This window comes from Pteropus alecto, unplaced genomic scaffold (assembly GCF_000325575.1).
Source record: "Pteropus alecto unplaced genomic scaffold, ASM32557v1 scaffold65, whole genome shotgun sequence".
NCBI classification, from domain to species: Eukaryota; Metazoa; Chordata; class Mammalia; order Chiroptera; family Pteropodidae; genus Pteropus; species Pteropus alecto.
In genome coordinates, this window is record NW_006439191.1 from 7,962,214 (window position 1) to 7,985,346 (window position 23,133).

At 43.7% G+C, this 23,133-nt stretch overlaps 1 protein-coding gene across 1 annotated transcript in view; it reads right to left on the minus strand.

Annotated features, from left to right (window-relative positions):
- Window positions 1-23,125, minus strand: part of RAB3GAP2 (RAB3 GTPase activating non-catalytic protein subunit 2) — a 67,832-nt gene extending 44,707 nt beyond the window's left edge. The window contains exons 1-3 of the mRNA XM_006916233.3: window positions 22,913-23,125; window positions 8,760-8,824; window positions 745-868 (exon numbers count right to left, since the gene is read on the minus strand). Of these exons, the coding sequence (XP_006916295.1) occupies window positions 745-868; window positions 8,760-8,824; window positions 22,913-23,027 (304 nt within the window). The 5' untranslated portion in view covers window positions 23,028-23,125. The remainder of the gene's footprint in view (window positions 1-744; window positions 869-8,759; window positions 8,825-22,912) is intronic.
- Between the last annotated feature and the right edge of the window lie 8 nt (window positions 23,126-23,133).

Here is a 23,133-nt window from a genome sequence, read left to right on the forward strand (position 1 = left end):
TCTTTCCCTTGAATGATGAGTACAAAATTGAATAGTTCTGTAAGAACTGATTTGGGTCTTTGTACAGGTAAAGATAATGTTCAAAGTTTTTATAAGCTTTTTATAAAACTCTACCATTAGTCTCTCCTTCCTTCCAATTAAATCCTTGTAAGTTATTCTTATGTATCACACCACCTATTTTATTTACAAAACTACTTTTATCTTCAGATGGCAAAGGAAACTTTCCATTAGATTTATGCTACTTGTGGGTAAATCGGCTCAATAAGAACATTCCATAACTCATCTTGACCAGTGAGGTTTTTCATATCCCACATACACCTACCTAAACCTTAATTTTAATCTTCAACAAAAATTATGAGCTAAAAACTTATGCCCTAAATAAGAAACTACAGGACTGTGAGTTTTCAAATCACAGTTGAAAATCATCTCACTCACATTACTAAGAAGGGGTCAGTGGCCTTTCAGCTGCCTGCCCCGTGTAAAAACTGGGCAATGCTGTCTCTGAAGGGCCACAGAGAGAAAGTTAAACTACCTGCAGCCAAGTAAGGAAAACAAGAGGAACAAACAGAATAGAAAAGGGGAAAAAAAGAGGAATAAAAGAAATAAAGTGTTATATATAAAATGAACTATAGAACGCCACCATATAATGCATAGGATTGAAATAACATTTTTTTCTACCTAGTCCACTTTCTCTTCTATTTTATGCATTAAAATAAAGACCACTGAAAAATAGTAGATACTTACGCACTAGAAATACAGCTTTTTGCTCCCGAGCTATCACCATGAGATCGTTGGTTGGTGATAAGGATAAAACACAATCCTGAAGCCAGGAAGTCTTTTGTGTTTTGCATGTACTTCCTTCTTCTTCCTGCAGATAAAAACGATTATTGTACATGCGAAAACATCGAGAGTCTTTCGACTCTGCTTATCCACCTTGAAAGGTGAGGGGGGAGAAAAAGGAAAAGAGGAAAGAAATCTTCCCGATTCTTTTTTTTCTCCCCACAAAGTCTCAATAATATTCCTTATCAAACCACGTTAAAGATGACCAACAAAATATCCACTACAAACAAATCTCACTTTTGAATATAAACGCGAAAACACTGTCGTGTAGACAAATATAAACTAGCAAAACATTAAAGGAATATCACATGAGATCGCTCCAGGAATGATTCGGTACTAGGAAATTGAGTGAATAATCCTGTTTCAGAGAGATGGAGAGATGGCACAGCTGTCTGCAGCTAGACAGTAAAGGATGGACTGTCTGATGGCTCCATGGTTACAGGGGCTGTAAACTACTCATAAATTTGACTTCTCTCTTTTTATTTGACCTGAAAGGTGTCTTCTTTTTTTCACTGAAAATTTATTCGTTACATAGGTAAATTCCATTGGTTAAAAATTCAACAGGTCTAAAAAAATCTCTCTGGAAAGTCTGTTCGCTCTACAATCAACCGACGTTATCGGTTCTGGTGTGATTTCCAGAGACAGTTTCCGCACATGAAAGCAAACACATTTACTACTTTCTCCCTTTTTCTACCACAAACGGTAGCACGCTATATACGTACTTCTATAGCTTACTTTTTTCTCTTAACATATACCTTAGACTTCTTCCAAAGGTTCTTTCCTTTTTAATGGCTACATAATATTCCACTGTACAGACACACCACGATTTCTTGAACCAGCCCCTTATTGATGGACGTTTGGACTTTTGCTGCTACAAACGACGTGACAGTGAATAACTTTACGTTTGTCAGTTTGTGTGGAGTATACCAGTAGGGTCAATTCCTAGAAGTGAAACTGCTGGGTCACGGGGAATGTGTATTAGTAAATTTGCCAGATATTCCTAAATTGTGCTCCACAGAAGCTGTGTTAATTATACTCTGACCAGCAAGTTTTCAAAGTGCTTGCTCCCAAACGCGATGCTCAAAGATGCTTCACGTCTGGCTCTTTGTCGATCTAAAAGATGAAAAGCGGCATCTCAGTCCCCTGCACTCTTGTGGATGAGAAACGGGCATTTTCCCACACGAGGGAGCAGTGTGTCCCCTCCCTCTGCAGATCTCCTGCTGCGCTGGGGCTCTTTTTCTAACGGATCTGTGTATTCTCTTTACGTATTACGAAAACTGGCCCGTTGAACATTAAGAGTCACAAATATTTTTTTCCAGTCCACGTGGTAGCTTAATTTTTTTCTGAGTAGAAATTTTTTGATGTTATGTGGCCAAATTATTGATCTATTCTCTTACGGCTTAAGTTTTATGTCATGTGGACTCCTACCTTACTCAACCCTATCCCATGGCTTTTAGACCGAATTAATCAAGAGGAGGGAGGAAGAAGGGGAAAGGGATGCAGGCTGTTTTCACATTTAAAAAAAAAAAATTACACATTTATGTCTTTTTAAAGCTTTCGGTAAGCATGCATTACTAGCACAGTAATATTTATGATATTAAAAGCAAAAAATCATCCTAGTCAGAAATAGCATGAGAGTATTTCTAGGAAAGATAAATTATTTCTTGCTGGGATATTATCAAAGGAACATTTAAAACATGAGCAAATTATGTTACAGGAAATCTGCAGGAAAACATCCGAGTAGGCCTGACAACCTTGGCATAGTCACGCAATGACTTCTCCTCAGAGGGACGTCGGGACCTGAGTAGCTCTGCAGATCTTCTCCAACGCACGGCGAGCTAAGGAGGCTGCCCCATCTGCCAGGAGACGGGGAGGAGGGCAACACTCGCAAAACTCGTTTTATTCAAGCTTATTTTGGGGGAATTTTGCTATCCAGGTTGCTGTTGAGTAAAGAGCGTGGGTCTGTCTGGAAAATGACCACAGTGTAAGCAAAGATGCATGGCAGATGCTGATGACTGCGGCACTGCTTGCGACAGAAAAAATAAAAAGAACAAAAGAAAATTCAATCTTTCTCCACAGGTGTGTGGCTAAGTAAATCACCATATATTCATCCAATGAGATGTTCAGTATTCCTTGAAAAGAGTTAGATGCTTTATAATTGCAGATATGGAACAACCTCCAAATTATATTCAAAGGAAAAAAGCAAGAGGTAGAACAGGACGTAAAAATCAAGCCCATATGGACTTTCAGATAAAGTGGGAAATGAAACACGTGACTTTTGCACTTCCTCTACCCTACATTCAACCCCAGGAAGAACAGCAGCGACAGAATTTGTTTAAAGGCAGAAACCAGTGAGGGCACAAAGAAGAGGAGGAGAAAAGCCACAGCGTTTTGAGACCTAGAAAGCAGATGGACAGGAAGTACGTAACGGACGTTACAGTCCCTAGGAAACGAACTCGTCACCTGATGGAGAGGAAGGCTGAGAGGCGACGCCAGATGCACCGCGAGCTGCCCCCGGGCTCAGGGAGCGGCGCCGGGTCCCCTGGAAGCCAGAGCAGAGGCGCCGCTGAACCCGCAGCTGGCTGACAGTGTGTTTCAGCAGCGTCAGGTCTCCGATCCCATGCTCAGATCACTGTCCCACCCTCCCTGGCAGGCGAGCAAAGGCCCGTCACCAAGTCATAACTAACACAAGCTCCCCTGCAGGGCGCCTGAGGAGTGCAGAGTGAACTAAAAACGGGAGTGACGAACACGGGGAGACCCTCAAACACTCCGCCAATGATGCCCCAAGACAGCCTGGGCCTGCTGGCGAGTGGCCGCAGACTCAGGAACGCACATTCGCCCTCGTCTGTGGGCAAACCATGCCTAAACTGTCCTTTCCACACTAGTGATCACTTTGCCAGAATCTACTAAAACCAAATAATGACCTTACAGACCAAAAGTTTCAAAGTCTCCAAAAGAGGCCAAGAAATTGGAGAGAATGAAAAGGGGAAAGGCAGAAATGGAGACCAGGACAGTCACACTAGAAGCCATGGGCCAGACCAAGACTTCTGAACGCCAGTGCAACTGACGTTTGGGGCTGGGTAATTCTTTATTTGGGGGGCTGTCCTGTGCACTGTGAGGTGCTCTGCAGCATCCCCGGCCTCAACCCACTAGGTACGCCTGCTCCAAAATTGTGACAACCAAAAACGTCTCCAGACACTGCCAAAACAAACTGCCCCCAGTTGAGAAGCGCTAAACTAGACCCGGATTGTATTACTGGTAAGAGGAAGTATTTCTAAATGGCAAAATGAGCGTTTCTAACAAAGGTCCAAAGTCCCAGGGGAGCCCGCCTCAGGGAGGGGGGGCCTCTGCAGCTGCCGCCCCCTTGCGTGAGAGCCGGGGGCACAGCCCTCGTATAAGCTGAGTGCCCTCCTCCGGCCCACGGCTCGCCTGGTGCTTCTGTCTCTTGTGTGCTAGATGCCACCATAGTCTAATGACACTAAAACGAGGCAAAATATCTCCCAGTGTCGTCCCAGATTATTGCTGCTCTAAGAGTCTCCAGTTGGGTTTTCTAGTCTGTTCCTCAGCCTGTAAACAAGCATCTCTGGGGCCTCTCCCTGACCAGCTTCCATCCCGCTAACCTGCCCGACCCTGCCTGCCTCTGTGAACGGCATTATTCCACTCTGGGAAACAGATGGGGCATCTCCCAAAGTGTCTCTGAGTGGAAATTTCCTGTGCTGCCTCGCTTAACTGCAGTCTTCAACCCAGAACCTTCTGTGCTTCCTGTTCCAGACACCAACAGATCCTTGAGTCCAAGCTTCCTACACTTTGGTCTTAATATACCAACAAAGGAAAGCTCGTTAAACCTGCCTTGCCAGTTAAGTTAAGCCTTGTCAAACTTCCTCCTAAAGGGCCTTGCTTCCCATGAATCATGAGGCAGATCAAATATCCCCCTCTGACCACTTCTTTCTCAAAGCAAAAAAACTAATTCCAGCGAAAAACGCTTCTGTAACACAGTAAAAACCACAGCGAAGCCAGTTACTGTTTGTTACGGAGTCATTAACTGGCAGATGCTGTGGTGCAACGTTACCTGCTTTTCCAGTTTCCCCACGCCGGACGCTGTCTGTCTTGATGCCTATTTAAAACTCGGTGCAGAGGAAGGTCTTCGTTTTGGCCTTTCTTCCGTCTTGAAAGCCTGCTGTTTGCCTTTTCGACCCTTTGGTGTATTTACTTACGGGCAAGCAGGAACTCCTTAGCCTCGCTCCTTGTACTTGTACACAGTTAGGCCTGACACGGATCCATTATTTTGGGTACTGTTAGGTCTGAATCGTGCCTCCTGCCTCCTCCCCGCCATGAACAGTCCCATGTTGAAGCCCTAACCTTCAATGTGACTTTTTTTGGAGACGGGGCCTTAAATGAGGTCATGAGGGTGAGGCGCCGATCCGACAGACTGACATCCTTGTGAGAAGAGGAAGAGACGCCAGAAGCGGCTCCGACTCTCCATGCACGGAGGAAAGGCCACGCGAGGACGCGGCAAGGCCAGAAAGGGTCTTACCAGAGACCAGCCCTGCCGGCACCTTGACCTTGGACTTCTAGCCTCCGGAACTGTGAGAAAACAGATCCCTTCTGTGCAAGCCCCCCAGCTGCGGCACCCAAGCAGACGACTATGGGCACGAAGTGTCCACGGGGGCAAGACGGACGCCATCCTCAGAGGCCCGAGGCCTGCCGCGTCACGGACACATGCTTTCCTGAGTGTGACTGCCGACGACATTTTAAATCACACTTTCCTCACTCGGCCCGCGTCACAGCCGACACCTCGGAATCAGAGTGCTCACGAGACTACCTCCTTCCGCAGCCTTGTCCAGGCCCCTGGCACTAGACCCCTCTGATGACAGAAGCCTTTACGCTCCTCTGCCAGGAAAATCGGAAACTACTCCCGAAGAGCGGACCGACACGGAGGTGAAAGGTGCCCTGAAGCTTTGACAGTTTTCTGCTGGGCTCGGCGGCGGCCAGCTGGCCTCCGGGTTGTGCAGGGACAGTGGCCTCTTAGCTGGCCCGTCCGTGGCTGGTCCCCGCACCACGGCTCCCCTCCTAGCGACCGAAACACGGCATCTAAGCCAGAGTGACAGACAAGAAAAGCTGACTCCTCTGCTGGTCACGAGCACCGCGAGCCCACGGCCGCCGGTGGAGAAGCCTGTCCCTGCCTTACGGTCCCAGCACCTTGCCACAACCGGAAATGGACTCCGAGGCGTTCCAGCTCTCCCAGGACTGGTCCCGTCTTCAAAGTGGCCAAGACTGGCCACTGAGAGCTGCGGGGAAGGCAGGTGCCGACTCCGCTGCCTGCTCCTAACCGGACAGCGTGCACAGGCCCCTCTCCGTGCTCTTAGGCGGCTACGTCTGTCGCCGTGACAAGCGCACGAGCTTCCCGCGTCTGCCAGTCTGCTGGCTCCTGCTGTGCCTCTGCCGCTGGCCTTTCCTTCGGGGCTGTTCACGAGCAGAGATGGTGGCAGACGAGCAGAAGTCGCCTCAGCCGAGGAAAACTGCTGCCTGTCCCGCTCGGCGAGGCCGCATGTAGGCGCAATGGCGGGAGCTCGGAGGCCACACCGCCGGCCTCGCGGGCACTCGGCAGGTCCCCCCGCAAAGCCGTCCTCTTACACCACCCAAACTCGGAGAAGCTCCCCCAGAGCGGGCGACCTTAACATCCAGAGACTTCTGAACATCTCTGTCCTCGCCACTCTGCTGCCACCCAAGTGCTTCTCCCTTGCCATGCACACGAGACTGTGACCAGGTGCAAGGGTTCGGTGGAGGACAAGAACGGTTAGGAGTGCCTGGGACAGCCGACACCGCTGTCAACGAGGCCACCATGAAATACTCATGAAATACTCATGAAACAGTCATGAAATACCGTGAAGTCAGCTGCCCGTGGCCCTTAGGAATCTAAGAGGCGAAGCTGACAGATGCTACAGCCTATTCCGCAGCGTGGCAAGGTGACATGAAAAACCAGAACTCAAACAGCGCGGTTTCTGACCACATTTAGAGTCAGCGCCACCTCCTCGAAGCCCTGGACCAGGTCTGCTCGCTTCTCCTCGGACCCCGACTCGTAGGGCGGTCATCTCTACTACGTTAGGTGACAACGCTTAGGGAAGGGACACTGTCAGACGAGCCAAAAAGCAGGTCTCTGACACACGACCGGTGAACAAACACCCTTAACACCGTCAGGAGAGATGTCGCGGATGTTTGTAAGGAAAACCAGCCTCACCCGCAAATCCCCAACTGCGCCGTGCACAAGTAAAAATCCATTCCAGAAGGAACCAGCCATGCACCAGTGGCCTCTTAAGACGTGGCCTCTGGGTCTGTAAGTAAAACGCCATGCCTGCACCAGCGCTGTTTTATATTAATAGTCACTGTCCCACCGGAACCTCCCGTGAGAATACAGATGCAGAGTCGGTGAGGTTTACCCAGAGAAGCGCACACTTACTCGGGAGCTTGCTGTTTTACTCACGATGGTCGCTTAGCTATAAAGTGACTGTACCCAGAGCCACGTGCAGGGCGGCCGCCCGCTGCGCTGTGCCCCTCTCAGTTCTCCCTGCTCGCCCCCTCCAGGAAGGTCTGCTGACACATCACGCAGCCTCCACACGTCTGGCACAACCCCCTCCCCGCCTCCACCCCTGCCACAGCTAACCAGACGGCTGACGGATGCCTGGCAGAGGGCAGCATCGACTGCTGAGCTGCTGTCCCACAAAGTGGCCTGGTACAAACACTATGTCTCCCTCTCCCAAGGAGCCCACACTGGATGGTGAGGAACAGCGCCCCTCGCCAGAGCTTCGTTTCACTGAGTCCGTGCTGTCTCTCAGGCCTCGGCTGAAAGGTCTACGAAGGCTTTTCAGAAGGCCCGATCCACAGGAGCCACGTGGTCACTGGTCAGCACATCACCACTTGAATTCTCTATATAACTGTTACCACCACTTGATGCTTTTCATCTATTTAAAAAAAATGTCTTTCTACATCAGGATGTAAGCTGCTGGGAACAGGGATGCTAAGACCTATCCAGTAAATATGTTCGTTCTCCTTTTTTCATAAAAAAAATCCTCATTCTGCTCAGGTGTCAATAACCCCTCGCCTGTGTGGCCTTGGGGCTCAGCAGAAGCTGACCCTTTTAGCCTTTTATCCTCTGACTCCAGGGAGTGGGATGATTGACCCGTGAAAATCTTATATACTTGCCAGTGACTAGTTCAAAAACGAGTCTCTGGACCAATTCTGACCAAGAAGACGCAGGACAAGGTTTGCGACAGACTTCTCGAAAGCTGTCCCTACTCCCCAAAGCGTCATGGAAAGCCCAGTCTTGCCCCTCTGGTCGTGAACGAGCATGTCACTACCTCCTCTGGGGGAGAAACGAGCTTCGGGATGAAGCCGACACGTCTCCGCAAGGTAGACGGAAAGAATCTGAGTCCCTGAGGACACAGCTGAGTCATCCGCTCAGCCGTCCTCAGAGTCCACACTGTCCCTGACTTCCCTCCATAAGCGTTAATGAATTTCCTTGTTACTTCAGCCGCTTTAGGTTAGGTTTCCTATTCCTCAGAGGTGAAAATATACTAATACGCAGGGACTTCTATCTTGCTCATTGGTACAGTCCCAGCACCTAGAAAATGCCTAAGTGTGGTGGGCACTTAAACGTATGTTGGATGAATAAGTGAAAACATCTAAGAGAATAACAAATGAAGGAAAAGGAATTCGAAAACAACTATTCTCCATTTTGCCCACTTAGCTACGGTCAGTCACTAACCCCCTAACAAGAGGTATCAATCCAAGTATCACAAAGTAAGCACAAAAACGTTCCTGATGAAGATTTTAAAAGGTCGGCCTAACAGTGAAATATGTCACCATCATTACAGAAGGAAAACGCCGCTGTCACAAAGCATGCGCGCGTTAAAACGACTTACAGGTTCTTGGGGCTCTGTTTCTTCCCATGCTCCCCAGCCATCGTCTTCCCAGTTTGTTGATTTACCTATTTGTTAAAAAGATGAAAAGTACTTACATGAAATACAGAGCTTAAAATATTTTATAAACATTTTCTCTAAACATAATAGAGAAACCAACTCCTGACATATATTATATAAATGTTTTATGTAAATATATATTACCTAAAAATAATGTAATGTTAGGGAAGAAAACAATAGTAGACCACACTATACCGGGATACTGCTATATGTAATAATGATCAAGAAACATAGATTTATGTCACAGGAAAACTGGGCAGATCATTTGGACCTTAAGACATTGCACATCGAGTTTATCCACACTTAATCAAACTGCAAAGGCAACTTTAAAAATAAATCTTAAAATGACAACTATTTGTTACTTAAGACATCAGATGAGTTAAATATAGACAGTGACAAAAACACCTAAAACTTCACAGATGTGTCATCAAACGGGAGCTGCTTGTTGATACGAATAGCGACAAAAACCTGAGCGCGGACTGACACGGGGCGGTCTACCCTTCACCTGCTGCTCCTCTGCGGCTTCTCACACACGGAAACATCCTCTCGCGTTGAAAGGGATGCTCAGTGAACAGTGCAACGGGGCATCAGCAATCCCAGGTAGGTCCGGAGAGTGCGATTCCTTACGTTACTCATGTGACTCGTTTTTACATAATTACCTTTGAATCTCCCTCTTACGGTATCACATCAGAAGAGAAGGATAACTATCGGTTTTTGAGCGACTACTCTGAGACAAACATTAGCTACTTCATATGCATTACCTCAAATTAAGCTAAAAAACACATAAAGTTCAAATACAACGTGAAAAGGGCAGGCGGTTGCATAATTACATGGGAGTTGAGGCCCCAGAATCAATTGCCTCGGTTCACATCCTGGACCCAGCATTTGCCAGCTGTGATCTACAGCGAGGCACTCATATCCATCCAGCCGTGATCTACAGCAAGGTACCCGTACCCATTCAGCCATGATCTACGGCAAGGTACCCCATATCCATCCAGCCGTGCTCTACAGCGAGGTACCGTATCCATCCAGCTGTGCTCTACAGCGAGGTACCGTATCCATGAGCTCTGGTTCTCTCCCCACGAAAGCATGGAAAACAGCAGTACCTACATCTAGTAGGGCTGTCGTAAGGGTTTAAATCTGCACACTGAAGTCCTCAGGGCCTGGCACATAAGTCCCCAATGCTAGCCATCAAGATTTAGCCATTAAAACACTACAAAATATGAATATTATATTTAAACCAATCAGCTTCAAAATATTGTGGAGAAGAATTAATTAAAAAGATGGGACTGAACCTGGTCTCTAGGAAGCAAATAGAGCTTTCACTTACATATATAAGGTTTTACAAGTTGCTAAAATCAATTATGATTTTATAACAGATGATAACAAACGGTACAGTCTGGTACTTGGAATCACTGCTCACTTCGCTTTGTGGGATATTCTCATCTCTGGTACTTGAAAACCACAGAAATACTTCCTGGTATGCCAAGCACATCGCTAGGCATATTTTAAATCCTAAAAGAATACAATCATTCGACTAACACTGCACAACCTATAGATTTCCATATACATGCCAATTAAATAATTTAATAAACGTTCTGTTGAATAGCATGTGCCAAACCCTGCAGCAGGAACAGAAAAATACAAACAAACTCCTTGTCCTTAAAGAATCTGTGGTCCAGGGTGGGAGACAGGCGAACGTGTAACCATAGCGCGTGGTGAGTACTATAAACCGACCGCTACAGGAACGCAGATGAGGCAGTGAGAGAGACGGAAACTCAGGAGTCGTCTTAAGCAAGCTCTTTAAAAAGTGGCTGGGAACTTTTCAAAAATACTTGAGAAAAAAGGTCAACGTAAGCAAAGGCAAGGAGGCGAACAGATGCAGTACACAGACAGGGTCACCACATAACAGCACCACCTGACAGGCGTGGGAGGACAGGACCAGGGGACGGTGGGGCTGGCGGTTAAGGCCAGAAGTAAGACAATACTTATTATCTGAAAATAGAAACATTTCCTTAATATCGAGATTTGGCTGTTTTTGTTTTTGTTTTGGTAACTTGGAAAATTACAGTTTGTCTTTTGGCAATCTAATTCGGTTAGGCAATCTCTTTATTCTGCTGACTTTTCCATTGCATCAAAAACAAGTGCCTCACTGTGGGCTGATGGCAACTAGGCCATCCCATTTACACAGTTTTTTTAGAAAACACACTGTCACTTGTATGACAAAGCAAAGTATCTAGAAAAGTTTATCACTCTAAAATGCACGACTCGACTTTAAAATTGCTGTATGGATAACGTATTTATCAAATTGCCATGATCTCAGAAAGACCATGTAGAATTTACAGCACTGCATGAAGGTCAGCTAGTCATTCATTCATTCATTCATTCATTCATTCCAGAAACACAGCATCTTTATGTCTTGGGCACTGTGCTAAGTGCTGGAGATACAAAAGCAAATACGCCTTCAAAGAGCTTAGCTTGTGCACACAACCTCTGCTGAACGTTGTACAAAACAAAACCATAAAAAATGTGTTATTTCTCCTCCATCGTGGTATAAAAAGTGCCTGACTCAATGCACAAATGACTCACACAATCAGACAGAGGACACAGCACCACGAGTTTCCGGCCCTGGCAGAGACCTAATATCACTTTGTCACAATTCAAAACATCCGGGAAGAGAAAGACCTTGAGAAACACTTTCTTTATTCAAGATATCTGTGTTTTTAACAGTCCAGCCATTTCTCAATGCCCCTGGCTGGCGAGTTTCTATTACGAGGGAAGGAACTTAATCAGGCATCCGCCGCTATGACAGGAGTACGTTTTCCAAAGAAACCATAGTACGGAGGTTTAAGGAAGGCAAAACCAAACTCTTACTCAGGTAGGTTCAAGACGTTTTGAAGGTTGGTCTAGAATCATAAGTCTATGTACAATACTGTTAAGAAAATGCATTCTAAATTCTAGTCATCTTAAAAATGGGAAACATTAAAAAATTTTTCTAAGAGAAAATCATCTGCAAACTGCACTGGCCTTGTGGCTGCTTCTACACAGTGCCAGCGAAATAATATCTGCAGCCTCCTGACTCCCGCTGAGAATCATCTGTCGCTGTTTTGCAGGGCGCTATTTGACAGCTATCGCGGGCTGCTAAAAAGCGTTGGAATCTCTGCACTTTACCAACGTTATTTCTTATACCTTCAAAGTACGTGGGCAGGCCAAGCACATTCTTAAAAAAGAAAGGATGATTTATATTGAAAAATAGCTAACGAATGTCTGTCTACTAAAGCTGCCATTCATGTAAAGAATTTTATTGAGGCGGTCTTCCTTCCGTTAACTTTTCTATGAAGGACGGTGTTCTTCAATCGATATTGCCATCAGTGTTTTTAACTGGCCGTTGATCAAGGTTGTGGATAACCAAAGCAATGAGCTTAACATACATTTGAGAATTGTGCACTGTTTAATGTCAATGTGAAACGTTGGCATTAGACTTTAAGGTCTATAAATTCTACGAACTCGTGAAGAAATAAACCTAATTTATTTTCTATGATATGATCAATCACTATAAAGAAAAGCTAAAAATAGTTCACCGTGGTTGCCTCTTAGAATAAATAGATCAAAATCTCCTCTAGGCCAGATTTGAAAGTCCCAGGCTCCGGTATAACTTAAAGCTAACGAAGTGTGGTTAACGAAGGATATTACAGAACAAGGACTGCAGGACAGGGAACTTCTACAGGCTGCTCAGGATCCAGCGGAAAAATTCCAAGCCCCACAAATCACAAAGCCATTGGCCTTTCCTCAGTTTATCCAATGAGCTAAGGGGCACTCATTTCAGTCAAAAGCTAGACTGTAAAGGAGAGCATAATGTTAAGTTTTTGTCTCATTTATTAGCCAAAAACCCAATCTCCAAAGAGCAGGTCTTTAAATGACACTGTCATTAACTGCCTGCGTCCTTTACTCTGCTTAAGTCCAATTCAACGAAATTGATGAGAAAACGAGGAAAACGGCATTCACGTTCATTGCCTGTACAAAACCAGAGTGATGGTCTTCTGCAGATGCCCCTCTCTTGGTAATCTTAAAACCTCAGCAAGGAAGAGATTAAATAATGAAGTTTCAGGGTTGGCCCCACCCCACAAATCTGACGCAGATCATCCATGGATCACATTTTGAGGAAAACTAGCTTCAGGGATAAACTTCGATGCCAACCTAACGTGATCCCAACTATCCTTTCCTTTGCCTGCATCATCCTTTCTTTCTCCCCGGTTAAGACTCTTCACTCAGTGGTGGGCGACTGTCAGCAGCACCATCCCGGAAAAATATAATGCAAGTGATACACACTTTTAAATTTCCTAGCAGCTATAGTTAAAAAGTAGAAACAGGTAAAATTAATTTTAATATTTTATTTAACATAATGTAGCCAAAATATTAGTTCGACATGTAATCGATGTTAACTGATCACGAGATTATTTTGCATTTTTTTCATACTAAGTCTTCGAAATCTGATGTTTTATTTACACTTAGAGCACATCTCAGTTTGGGTTAGCCACATTTCAAGTGCTTGACAGCACACGTGGCTAGTGGCTACAGCAGGAGACAGCACAGGTCTAGAACGACCGGGTGCCTGAGTTGGATACCCATTTTTACGAACTTTGACCTTCGGCATCTAATCTCTTACTGCTTCAGTTTCCTCTTTAGCAAAAAGGAGTTAATAATTGTATCTAATGGAGTTAATAATTGTATCATATTGTTGTTAGTTAATATATGCGAAGCCCTAGGAACAGTGCTGGGCACAAGATTCCCTTAATGACTGTTAAAATGATTCCCCAAATACAACATCCTCATTCCTCATTCTTACTCTGTGCCTTTGCCTATCCTATGTTCATCAACTAAAATGCATCCCATCTGTCTCTACCTCTCCAAAGTCAGCTTCTCCAGGACTCAGATGAATCCTTTATGCAGTTTACTCGCATCTACCAATGATCTTTCTCTCTGGTGAAACCACAGCATTTGATTGTATTTTCCTTTCAGAACTTAATTATAAACTGCTTTGGGTCATCCACTGCATTGTTGACTTGTCTGATTTATCATAAATGTACACAGTGTCTACAGAACTGTTAAGTCTTGGAGGGCAGGGGATGTGTATAGTGTTTGTTTGCAAACACTTATGTACATACGCATATATAAATATTTTCAAGACCATCATAAGTACTTAACAAATATTTGCTGAAAGAATAGGTCTTTGAAAATGACCTTCTTACCCAAACGTTTCTCCATATATTCCCATAAAAGCAGCAGGATTTAAATTAATATTTTTTAATATAATGAATAAATTAGTTGAGTCTAAATGTTTTGCATTTCCACAGAATACAAAACAATAAAACTTTATTTTCATAAATTTTATATACATATACTTTATGTCTCAAATCCAAAACATCTTTTTCAAATAACTTTTCTATGAAAATTATAATATTGGTAATTCTCTTCTATTCCATTCCATTCTGATTACTGAGACAAAATAATTTAAAAGCACCAAATCCTAGCTTTAGTTTTGATTAAGAGGTAACAGGAAAAACAGAGTATTCTTGTTCTAATTCAAGTCTATTTGATTAGGTAAAAAAAGATCCTCTAGAAATATAGTTTAAAGTGGATGGCCTGATACGGATTAGTGGACCTTTATATCACACGCACACATCCATACACAAAGTGCGTGTTTCAACATTTCGAAATGACACTTATATAATTATTAAAAGCTCCTGCATTATAATAGCAAACCAATATGCTCGTTCAGTTAAGTGTGACTTTCGACAACCTAATTTTTTGGTAGGCTAGAAAAAATAATTACAAAGGACACTGAGTTCCCAAATACACATCATACCATTTTGAAGGAAAAAAAAGAGTATCGACATCCTTCTTAAATTGTGTCTGTACTCTATTAGGCAAATACTCTTTTTGCCAATAGTGAATAAAACAGGTTATACTAAAAATAGCTTAAAAATAGCAAGTATTGCCTACTGGAGAAATCTAAAACTAGATCACGAGGATGCCTCCCTCGTCTCGTTACGTCCACGTTATGATTCACGTGCCGGACGTTGCTCCTAAAGCAGATAATTTACAACTACTTTACATCAGACTAGCATCTGGCGATAAGCAAAATATTTCAAAGGCTCATATTTTAACTGGGCTTCCCCACCTCATTTCCTATACGACCCACGATAAAGTGACATTTTTAGGTACGTGAAACATCTCTGCTTGGTTGTGAGTCTTTGATTTTTTTGCAGGGGGGGCGGTGGGGGGCTTTCTTAAGGGTTGAGCTCCCCTTCAAATCTATTATTTTCACACTCAGCCATTTTTCCTGAAAATTCACAGAAAATCAAGGATTGCATTGATTCGATCTGAGTCTTTCAAAAAGTCTGCCCTCTTAAAATGTCGTTAGCCCACCTCATTTGCTGAAATTATCCTTCACTTGTGTCACATTTTGAATACTCGCTTTCAATATAAATAAAATTCATAAGCTGATCTCTAACCAACTTAACAAAAAGCAACTACCTCCTCATTGTTTAGTAATTTGACTTTTCGATCCTTAACTTTTTTTATACCCATCACTGAAGAAGACTGGTTTGAACTGTCTAGAATAACTGCTAACATAAGCACAAATCCTTGTTCTTACCTTTATCAAGTTAAATGTTTTGCCTGAATGAATAAAACCAGTGACTTCAAAATACAAAATGTAATTACGACTCCCCCTGGAAAGAATTTTTTTTCCCCTGAAGATTAGATTATACTAGTGTAAAACACTGTTCCGTCTCTCACTTCATAAATGATAGAGTCATTAAAACATTCAAATCATTGAGAAAACACATTTTAATTCAATCATCAAAAAATTACAGATGTCCTTTTTAGGGGTATTTCCAATGAATGAATTATTCTACCAACAAAAGCTTAAATAAGAAATTCAGCTTCTGCTCTCCATAGTTCTATTTCATTCCAAAAATACATTATTCTGATCTGTTTCTGAACAGTCTGTCCTCATAAACTAAGTATATGTTTTTCATTTAACAAGAACCTGAAGCTAGAAAGGAAATTGAATTCTAGAAGTAGGCAATTAATTTGATGTTATTTGCCTTTTCCAATACGAGTATGTCAAGATCAAAAACTAAATGAGAAACTGAAATCATTAAATGCTAGGAAAGGAAAAACTTAATTTAATCTCCATGGTCTAATAAAAGATCTTATTAGCACGGAAGCAAATTCATCACTGTTCTTCCAAAACCAGAAAAAAACAGAAATAATATACTCTTGTTTCTCTAAAGAGGAAGAACCTCTAGAAGCTGTGACTTGTAAATAATTCAGGGGGTTCAACAAAATTTAGTTGGGTGTTCTTGGTCAAGGCAAGGAAAGCATCACGTAGCAATATAAAGTTAAAAAAAAAAAAGACTAAAAAATAGAGAAGCCGCTTCATAATTCCCTCAGAATTATTAATCTCTATTTCTGGGGAAATGGGAAAATTAATTTCATATTTGCATATCCTTTTCAGCACATAAAAATATGTAGCAGTCTAAAAGGAGGAGGCCAACCCGTTTTCAAAATGCAGGGGATTTAGTTCTTTCTAATCACCATGATTCAATCAGACTAGATCTTTAAGGTCCCTTTCAGTTCTACAGTTCCAATAACTCCTGTTGTCAGATAAGTGACCTATACCACATAATATGCTCTGATAATCAATTCGCAAAATGACAGAACTGAAGATATCTTTAAGCAGAAATAAAATGTGTCCTTCTGCTCTAAAAAATTTATTAAACACACTCTCTTTGCCCCAAAACCTAAGAAAACTTTAGACCCACCTTAACAAAAACGACAAAATCTATAGACTTGAAGTTTAATGTCTTATTCTCCTTCCTCTTTTGCTTTTCCAAGGTAGCCACTAAAGGCAATGATATATTTTGTATATTAGAAAACACTTATACATCTTTTGTAATTGTTTCCTACTTTATACTTGTTATTTATTGTCTGTTGTTGAGTTGTAGGAGTTCTTTATTGTGGACACTAATCCTTTAATCAGACATGTGTGCAAGTGTTTTTTCCTATTCCATAGGTTAGCTTTGCACTCTGTTGGTTGCATCCTTTCATTCACAGAGATTTTAAGTTTGATACAGTCCCATTTGTCTAATTTGCTTCTTGTTACCTATACTTTTTGGTGTTATATTTAAGAACTCATTACTGAGTGCAATGTCATGAAGCTTTCTTCCTATGTTTTCTCCTGAGAGTTTTATAGTTTTAGGTCTTATACTTGGGTTTTTACCCATTTTGAGTTTCTTTCTGTATACGGGGTAAGATAAAGGGTCTAACTTCATGAACTTCATTCTTTTGTATACATAGTTTTCCCACTCCGTTTGCTGCAGAGACCGCCCTTGCCCCACTGAGTGGCCTTGGCACTCTTGTCAAAGATCATCTGACCATACACGCAAGGATTTCTGGGCTCTCTATGCTGTTCGACTGGTCTACTTGTCTGTCCTTTATGCCAGCACCACAGAATTTTGATTACTGTAACTCTGGAGTAAGATTTGAAATCAGAAAGTATGAGCCCTCCAACTTTTTTCTTCTTTTTCAAAAGCGTTTTCACTATCCTGAGTCCATGCCTTATTTTTTATGATATGATGTAAAAAAACAAACAAACAAAAAAAAACACAAATAAAAAAACAAAAACAAAAATGCTTGGGAATGACTTGAGCTGAGCTCTATGGGAGAATGTCTTCAAAATTTTGCTTACATATACCCCAAAAGGGTTTAGTAGTATGCGCCCCTACACTAAAGATGTAATTTTTCATCTACCGTAAATATGGACATTTTTATGTAAATTTGTATCATCCTTTTAAATTTATTCAGTGGATTCTAAATACTATAGAGAAATGACACCAACATCCATTAAAAAACATCTTTCTCAGAGTAAATTTATAAGTCCTTATTTCTCCTTGAGTTCTTATTTCCATTCTGATTCCTCTACAGAATGCAATTCTAATGTAATACAGATTTTAATAATCTGTCCAAAAATTTCTCTGCAAAAGAAACTGAACTGAGAAAAAATAGTCTTCCAGTGGTGGGAATAAAATCTGTCTTTTTATTTGACTTATTGTAATTACTGTTAGCAGATAACTGAGAAAAACAACATACATATCACAAATTTTGATAAGTAATTATTAAACATAAAAAATTATTTGGAAATCTCTTGATTAGATGGATGGGGGCATTTATGGCTCCTTAGTTAAAGGGAAGGTTTTTTTTAACACCTTGGAGGAATTATTTGGAAATCTCTTGATTAGATGGATGGGGGCATTTATGGCTCCTTAGTTAAAGGGAAGGTTTTTTTTAACACCTTGGAGGAATTTACTATAATATTGAGATGTGAGCAGGGTCAGCCTTTACTTAGTAAAGCGGGGGAAGGAGGAGAAAGTAGGCGCATTCATAGTCATATCTAAAACTTACTTACAACCATCTGTTTCCAAGTTACATGTCCAAGTAACCCTAAGGTACTCATCCCTCCATCTGAAGATCCTGCTACTGCGTAAACTCTCAACTCCTCCACCGATCTCTCCAGCTTCATCCCTTACCACACCCCTCTCCTACCACAAACCACTGTCGGCAGCTGTCTGAAGCCCATGCTGTTTCACATCCCTTGCCTGACCACTTTCTCTCCACCTGGTGGACATCTACTAAACCGCTAGGACTTGGTAAAAATGACAGTCCTTCTGTGACAGACTTTCCTGAGCCCCCTACATAGAATGAACCAACACTCCTTCGTTCCCCAACTAGCGTGTGCCAGATGATAGTGTAACGCCTTTTATCACTCCTTTTACATAGCTCCTTTACTGGCTCAAAGCTCCTTGAAGGTAGGGACCTATTTTATGTACCTGTATGACTACTCTGTGCTCAGTATGCAGTAGGTGCTCAAGAAACAGGAGCTGAAAGAAGGAAATTAAAGACTGCCCCGTCTCAGTTTCCTCACTGATAAAATTCTGTAAGATCCTCTTCCAATTTTAAACAGCTAACAAAATCCAGTAACTCCACCAATTTTCTGAAGTTCCTGTAAATGTTCTACTTTCAGATTACTTTTCTCTCCCCCGTATGATCTCGAACAAGAGAAATCATTTTCACTAAGTATAAAAAAAAGGTATTTTATACCTTTTGAAATGTACCATAATGCAAAGTGACCTTACGATTTCAGGTTATCTTAAAAGCACACTTTTCTCAGTTATTGTATAAAAACATGACTTTCATTGACGACTCCAAAGGAATTCCATGTATGCTTTATCTTCTATCTTTTGGTAAAAGAGGCAAAAAGGAGAGTCGCTCTACCTTTTCAGCAGGTCGACAAAAAATTATTTTACTATTAGGTAATTAAGAGATCCAAAATATTATAACACTCCAATTACCCCCAAATATTCTGATTCTCCCTCTCTGTATAGGTCTTTCCTCCTCCTGAATTATAAATATTGAGAAGCTCTGGTTTAGAAATCCAGTCTCACTGGAAATTATGTCACTGTAGCTTAAATGGGGACTCATACAACTACCCATTCTCTGAAATTTCAAAGCACGAGACAATATTTTATATCTGAAATAGGCAGCATCTGACTGAGTAGAAACAATTATGATTAGTTATCACTCAACTGGGAAACTAAGGTTCAAGATCTCTCTTAACAGAAGACAGTCTTATTTTATAATTGAAAATAAAAACTAACATAAAGTCATAGTGTTATAGTCTCTGAAAATTCAAATCTAGAAGAGAGTAGTATTGCATTCTGGGTGCCCAGGTACCAGGTATTATTACTACTATGTTTTGGCAGCTGCCCACATTAAAATGAAAGAATTCTTAAACCATACAATGTGGTAGCCACGAGTCACATTTGGTATTTAAATTTAAAGTAAAATTTAAATTTTAGTTCCTCGGTACCACTTGTGACATTTCAAGGGCTCAAAAGCCAGATGTAGCTCGAGACTGACATACTGGACAGACAGACATAGCGATGAAAACAGACAAGATGATACCGCTAACAGTGGCACGTGAGATCAAGGGGTAGGAGTGACTACTTTAGATCAGATGGTCAGAGAAGGCCTCCCTGAGATGTTGACATCTGAGCTGAGACTTGATTGACAAGATGCAGCTGGCATACAAAGGTCTGCAGAGCATCCCCGGCAGAGACAAGGAAGGGCAAAGGCCTCAGGCACAACTGAGCTCAGCTGGTTTAACAACAAAAGTGTGTAATATAAGAAATAAGGAGAGGAGTATGAGGGCCAAGAAGTGGCAGGAGGCAGGGCCTCAAGGGTCTTGTAAGCCACGTAAGAACCATTAAATGTATGTGAAAGACATAGAGGGTTATAAACAGGAACGTTACCGTCTAAAGTATGTCTTTAAAAGTTCGCTCTGCCTGCTCTGGGGAACTAGTTACGAGAAACCAAGGGTGCAAGCAAGAGGGTCTGCTACAACTGTTAGAAGCCTGGTGCCCCTGCCCGGGAGAGAAGGTGGTACCCAGACCAGGAGGTGGCAGTGGGAAAGAGGAAAGTGTTTCTCCACACTTCGTCCACAGTCTATCTACCGTCTATCTACCGTCCTTCAGGACCCAGCTCCTTGGAATACTCAACTTCATTTTTAACCTCTCAATATCCTGTCAATGTGCTTTCTGCCCCTGCCATTCCACTGAAGCTGTCCTCAGGTCCCAGTCACCTCTGCCTTCTGGAAACCGACGAGCTCGTTTCTATCCTGTTAGCTGAACGCTGCTGCATGGGTGACCGCTGGCCACTTCTTTCCTGTCAAATTCTCTCCTCCCTCAGCTCCTGGGACGTGACTCTCATGTGGCTTTCCTCTCCATCTGTTCCTCTTTCTCAGCCTTCTTCCCATGAATCTCTACTCAACTCTTACACTTGAATGCTCAGTTCATTTCACTACACGATGGACGGCACATACGGGGATATCAGGTCCTATAAGATCACAACGGAGCGGAAAAATTCCTTTTGCCTCGTTACCGTCGTAATGTGTCTGTGTTGATGCTGGTGTAAACAAACCTACGGTGTGGCCAGTCGTATACAAGTACGGCACATACAGTTACAGTGGCAGGCTGCACCACACAGGTGTGTGTACGTAACACTCTACGGTGTCCACATGGCGATGCAATCACCTAACCACTCACTTCTCAGGTGCTAAGCAGCACATGACTACGTAATCCTTGAAACCGACCTGACGCTTTTTGCTGATAACTCCCAAATTAACATCTTTGGCCCAGGAATCCTAAATTTTAGACCTCTGTGTCTAGTGTTCAACTGGACCCTCTCACTGGGAGAAACCACAAACATTTAAAATGCAATAGGTCTAAAACCTGTCTCCTTCCTTGTCTCGTTATAGGCACTTGCTCAAGTCAAAACCCAGAAGGTGTCCCTAAGTCCCTGTCACTCATCAGCTTTAACCCTCACTAGCTCTCCACTAGGTCCTGCAGATTCCACCCCCTTACCAGCTCTCTAATCTAGCCCTTCTTCTTAAATTCTGTGAAGCTATTTTAGTTCAAGCTCACATCACTTCTCGCGTGAATTATCGGAATAGTTTCCTAAGCGATTTCTCTACTTCCTATCTCTCCAAAGCACATGGTAGCCATTCAGAAACTTTCCTGACTACATTAAGTTCGAATGTGACCACGTCCTTTCTCTGCTCAGTCTTTCGGAGGCTCCCCACTCCTTCCACAAGGCTTCCCATGACCCAGCTCCTTCCAACCTTCACATTCGCCTCTTTGGTCATTCGGCTTTCCTTAGTGCTCCGGATACCATGCCATTTCAGGTCTCCCTTCCTCTGCACACGTCATTACCTCTCCCTTATTCATCTATTTCTTCAAAGGCAGGCTTAAGTATTACCACTTCAAGGAAGTGTCCCCTAGCGCCTTAGAGCTGTAGGTATATATTTACTTATGTACATATGTCAATCACACTGTACGGTAGCTGCTAATTTATGTCTCAGTAAATTATAAACTCCTCGAGGGTGGAGACCACCAACCTTATTTGATGTGTAGCCCTAGAGTAGCTATTCATAGGTAGTTTTGATTTGATGACTTCTAAATTTTTTTAAAATGGGGAGGAGCATATTGAGTGGGCTTTTTATCATCATTCCAGCATAGCCCAAAGTGACAGCACTGCACTGCAAAGCCAAATGTACTTCAGACTGGAAATATGACGAAAACAAACACAAAACACACACCCTTTCAATAGGAGAAATGTAGGAAATTCTGAGGATGCAGTATCTAACAAACCAGACGCAGGATTTTATACCACGCGGGCAAAGGCTTGATGCTCTTTGATGACAACAGGTGGAAGGCGTCTCATCTCGATGAAGCAAATTAACTTTTCCTGGCCCTGTTGCTGTAATTTACGTGTAAATTACACGTCAATAGCGTAACGTGCAATTTACACGTAAATTACACGTTACACGTAATTTTAGTTCCTGATGTTGATTCTCGCTCCCTTCATGACAGGTTATGTCCCTTATTCAGGAGACGCTTACTCACCACCTTAGGAGACACTCACTTGTCAACCAGCCATTTATTCTCTAAACCTGAAAGGGGGAAATAAGGTGGAAGAAGGGAGAGTGTGGGCGACGACAAACAAGAAATGGGAGGCAGCTGGAGGCCACGGTCCCAGGGATGGAGGAGGGCGGGGTCACGGTCATACCAGGGTGGAGCGGCGACAGCTGGCCCGGAACCCAGGCGGATGAGAGCGGGCCGTGCGGACCTGGCAACGCCGGGCTGCAAGGAGGGGGACACCGAGAGGACACTCGGGGAGAAAGCCAGGAGTGGGGCCCGGGGGAGCGGGGCGGAGAGGCGAGAGGAACCGGGACGCGGTTTTGGCCGGAGGTCCGAGTGTTTGGGAGAAAACTGGGGCGAGGGGAAGGCGACACGGCCGCTTCCAGGGCGACCGGGGTTGCAGGACGAAACGGGCCGGGGTGACCGCAGGGGGAAGAGCCGGGGGACCAGGAGCCCCCCGGCCGAGGCTGCGCGGCGGCTCGGAGGCCCCAACCCGCCGAGCGGAGGCCCCGGGCACAGCGGGGAGGGGACCGGCGACGCCGGGGCACTTACTGGGGTCCCTCCGCACGGCGCAGCCGGGGGTGTCCGCCCGCAGGTGAGGGAAGAGGAAGTCCCGGGCGGCCTGGAGGTCCTGGAAGTGGCAGAACTGGACGATGGAGCAGGCCATGGCTGCGGGGAGCGCGGCTCCGCCACTCACCTCACCTCGCTGGCCACGCCCTGCACCCCGCCGCCGAGCCCGCACCGCCTCAGCCACCGGGGGCGGGGACACCCGG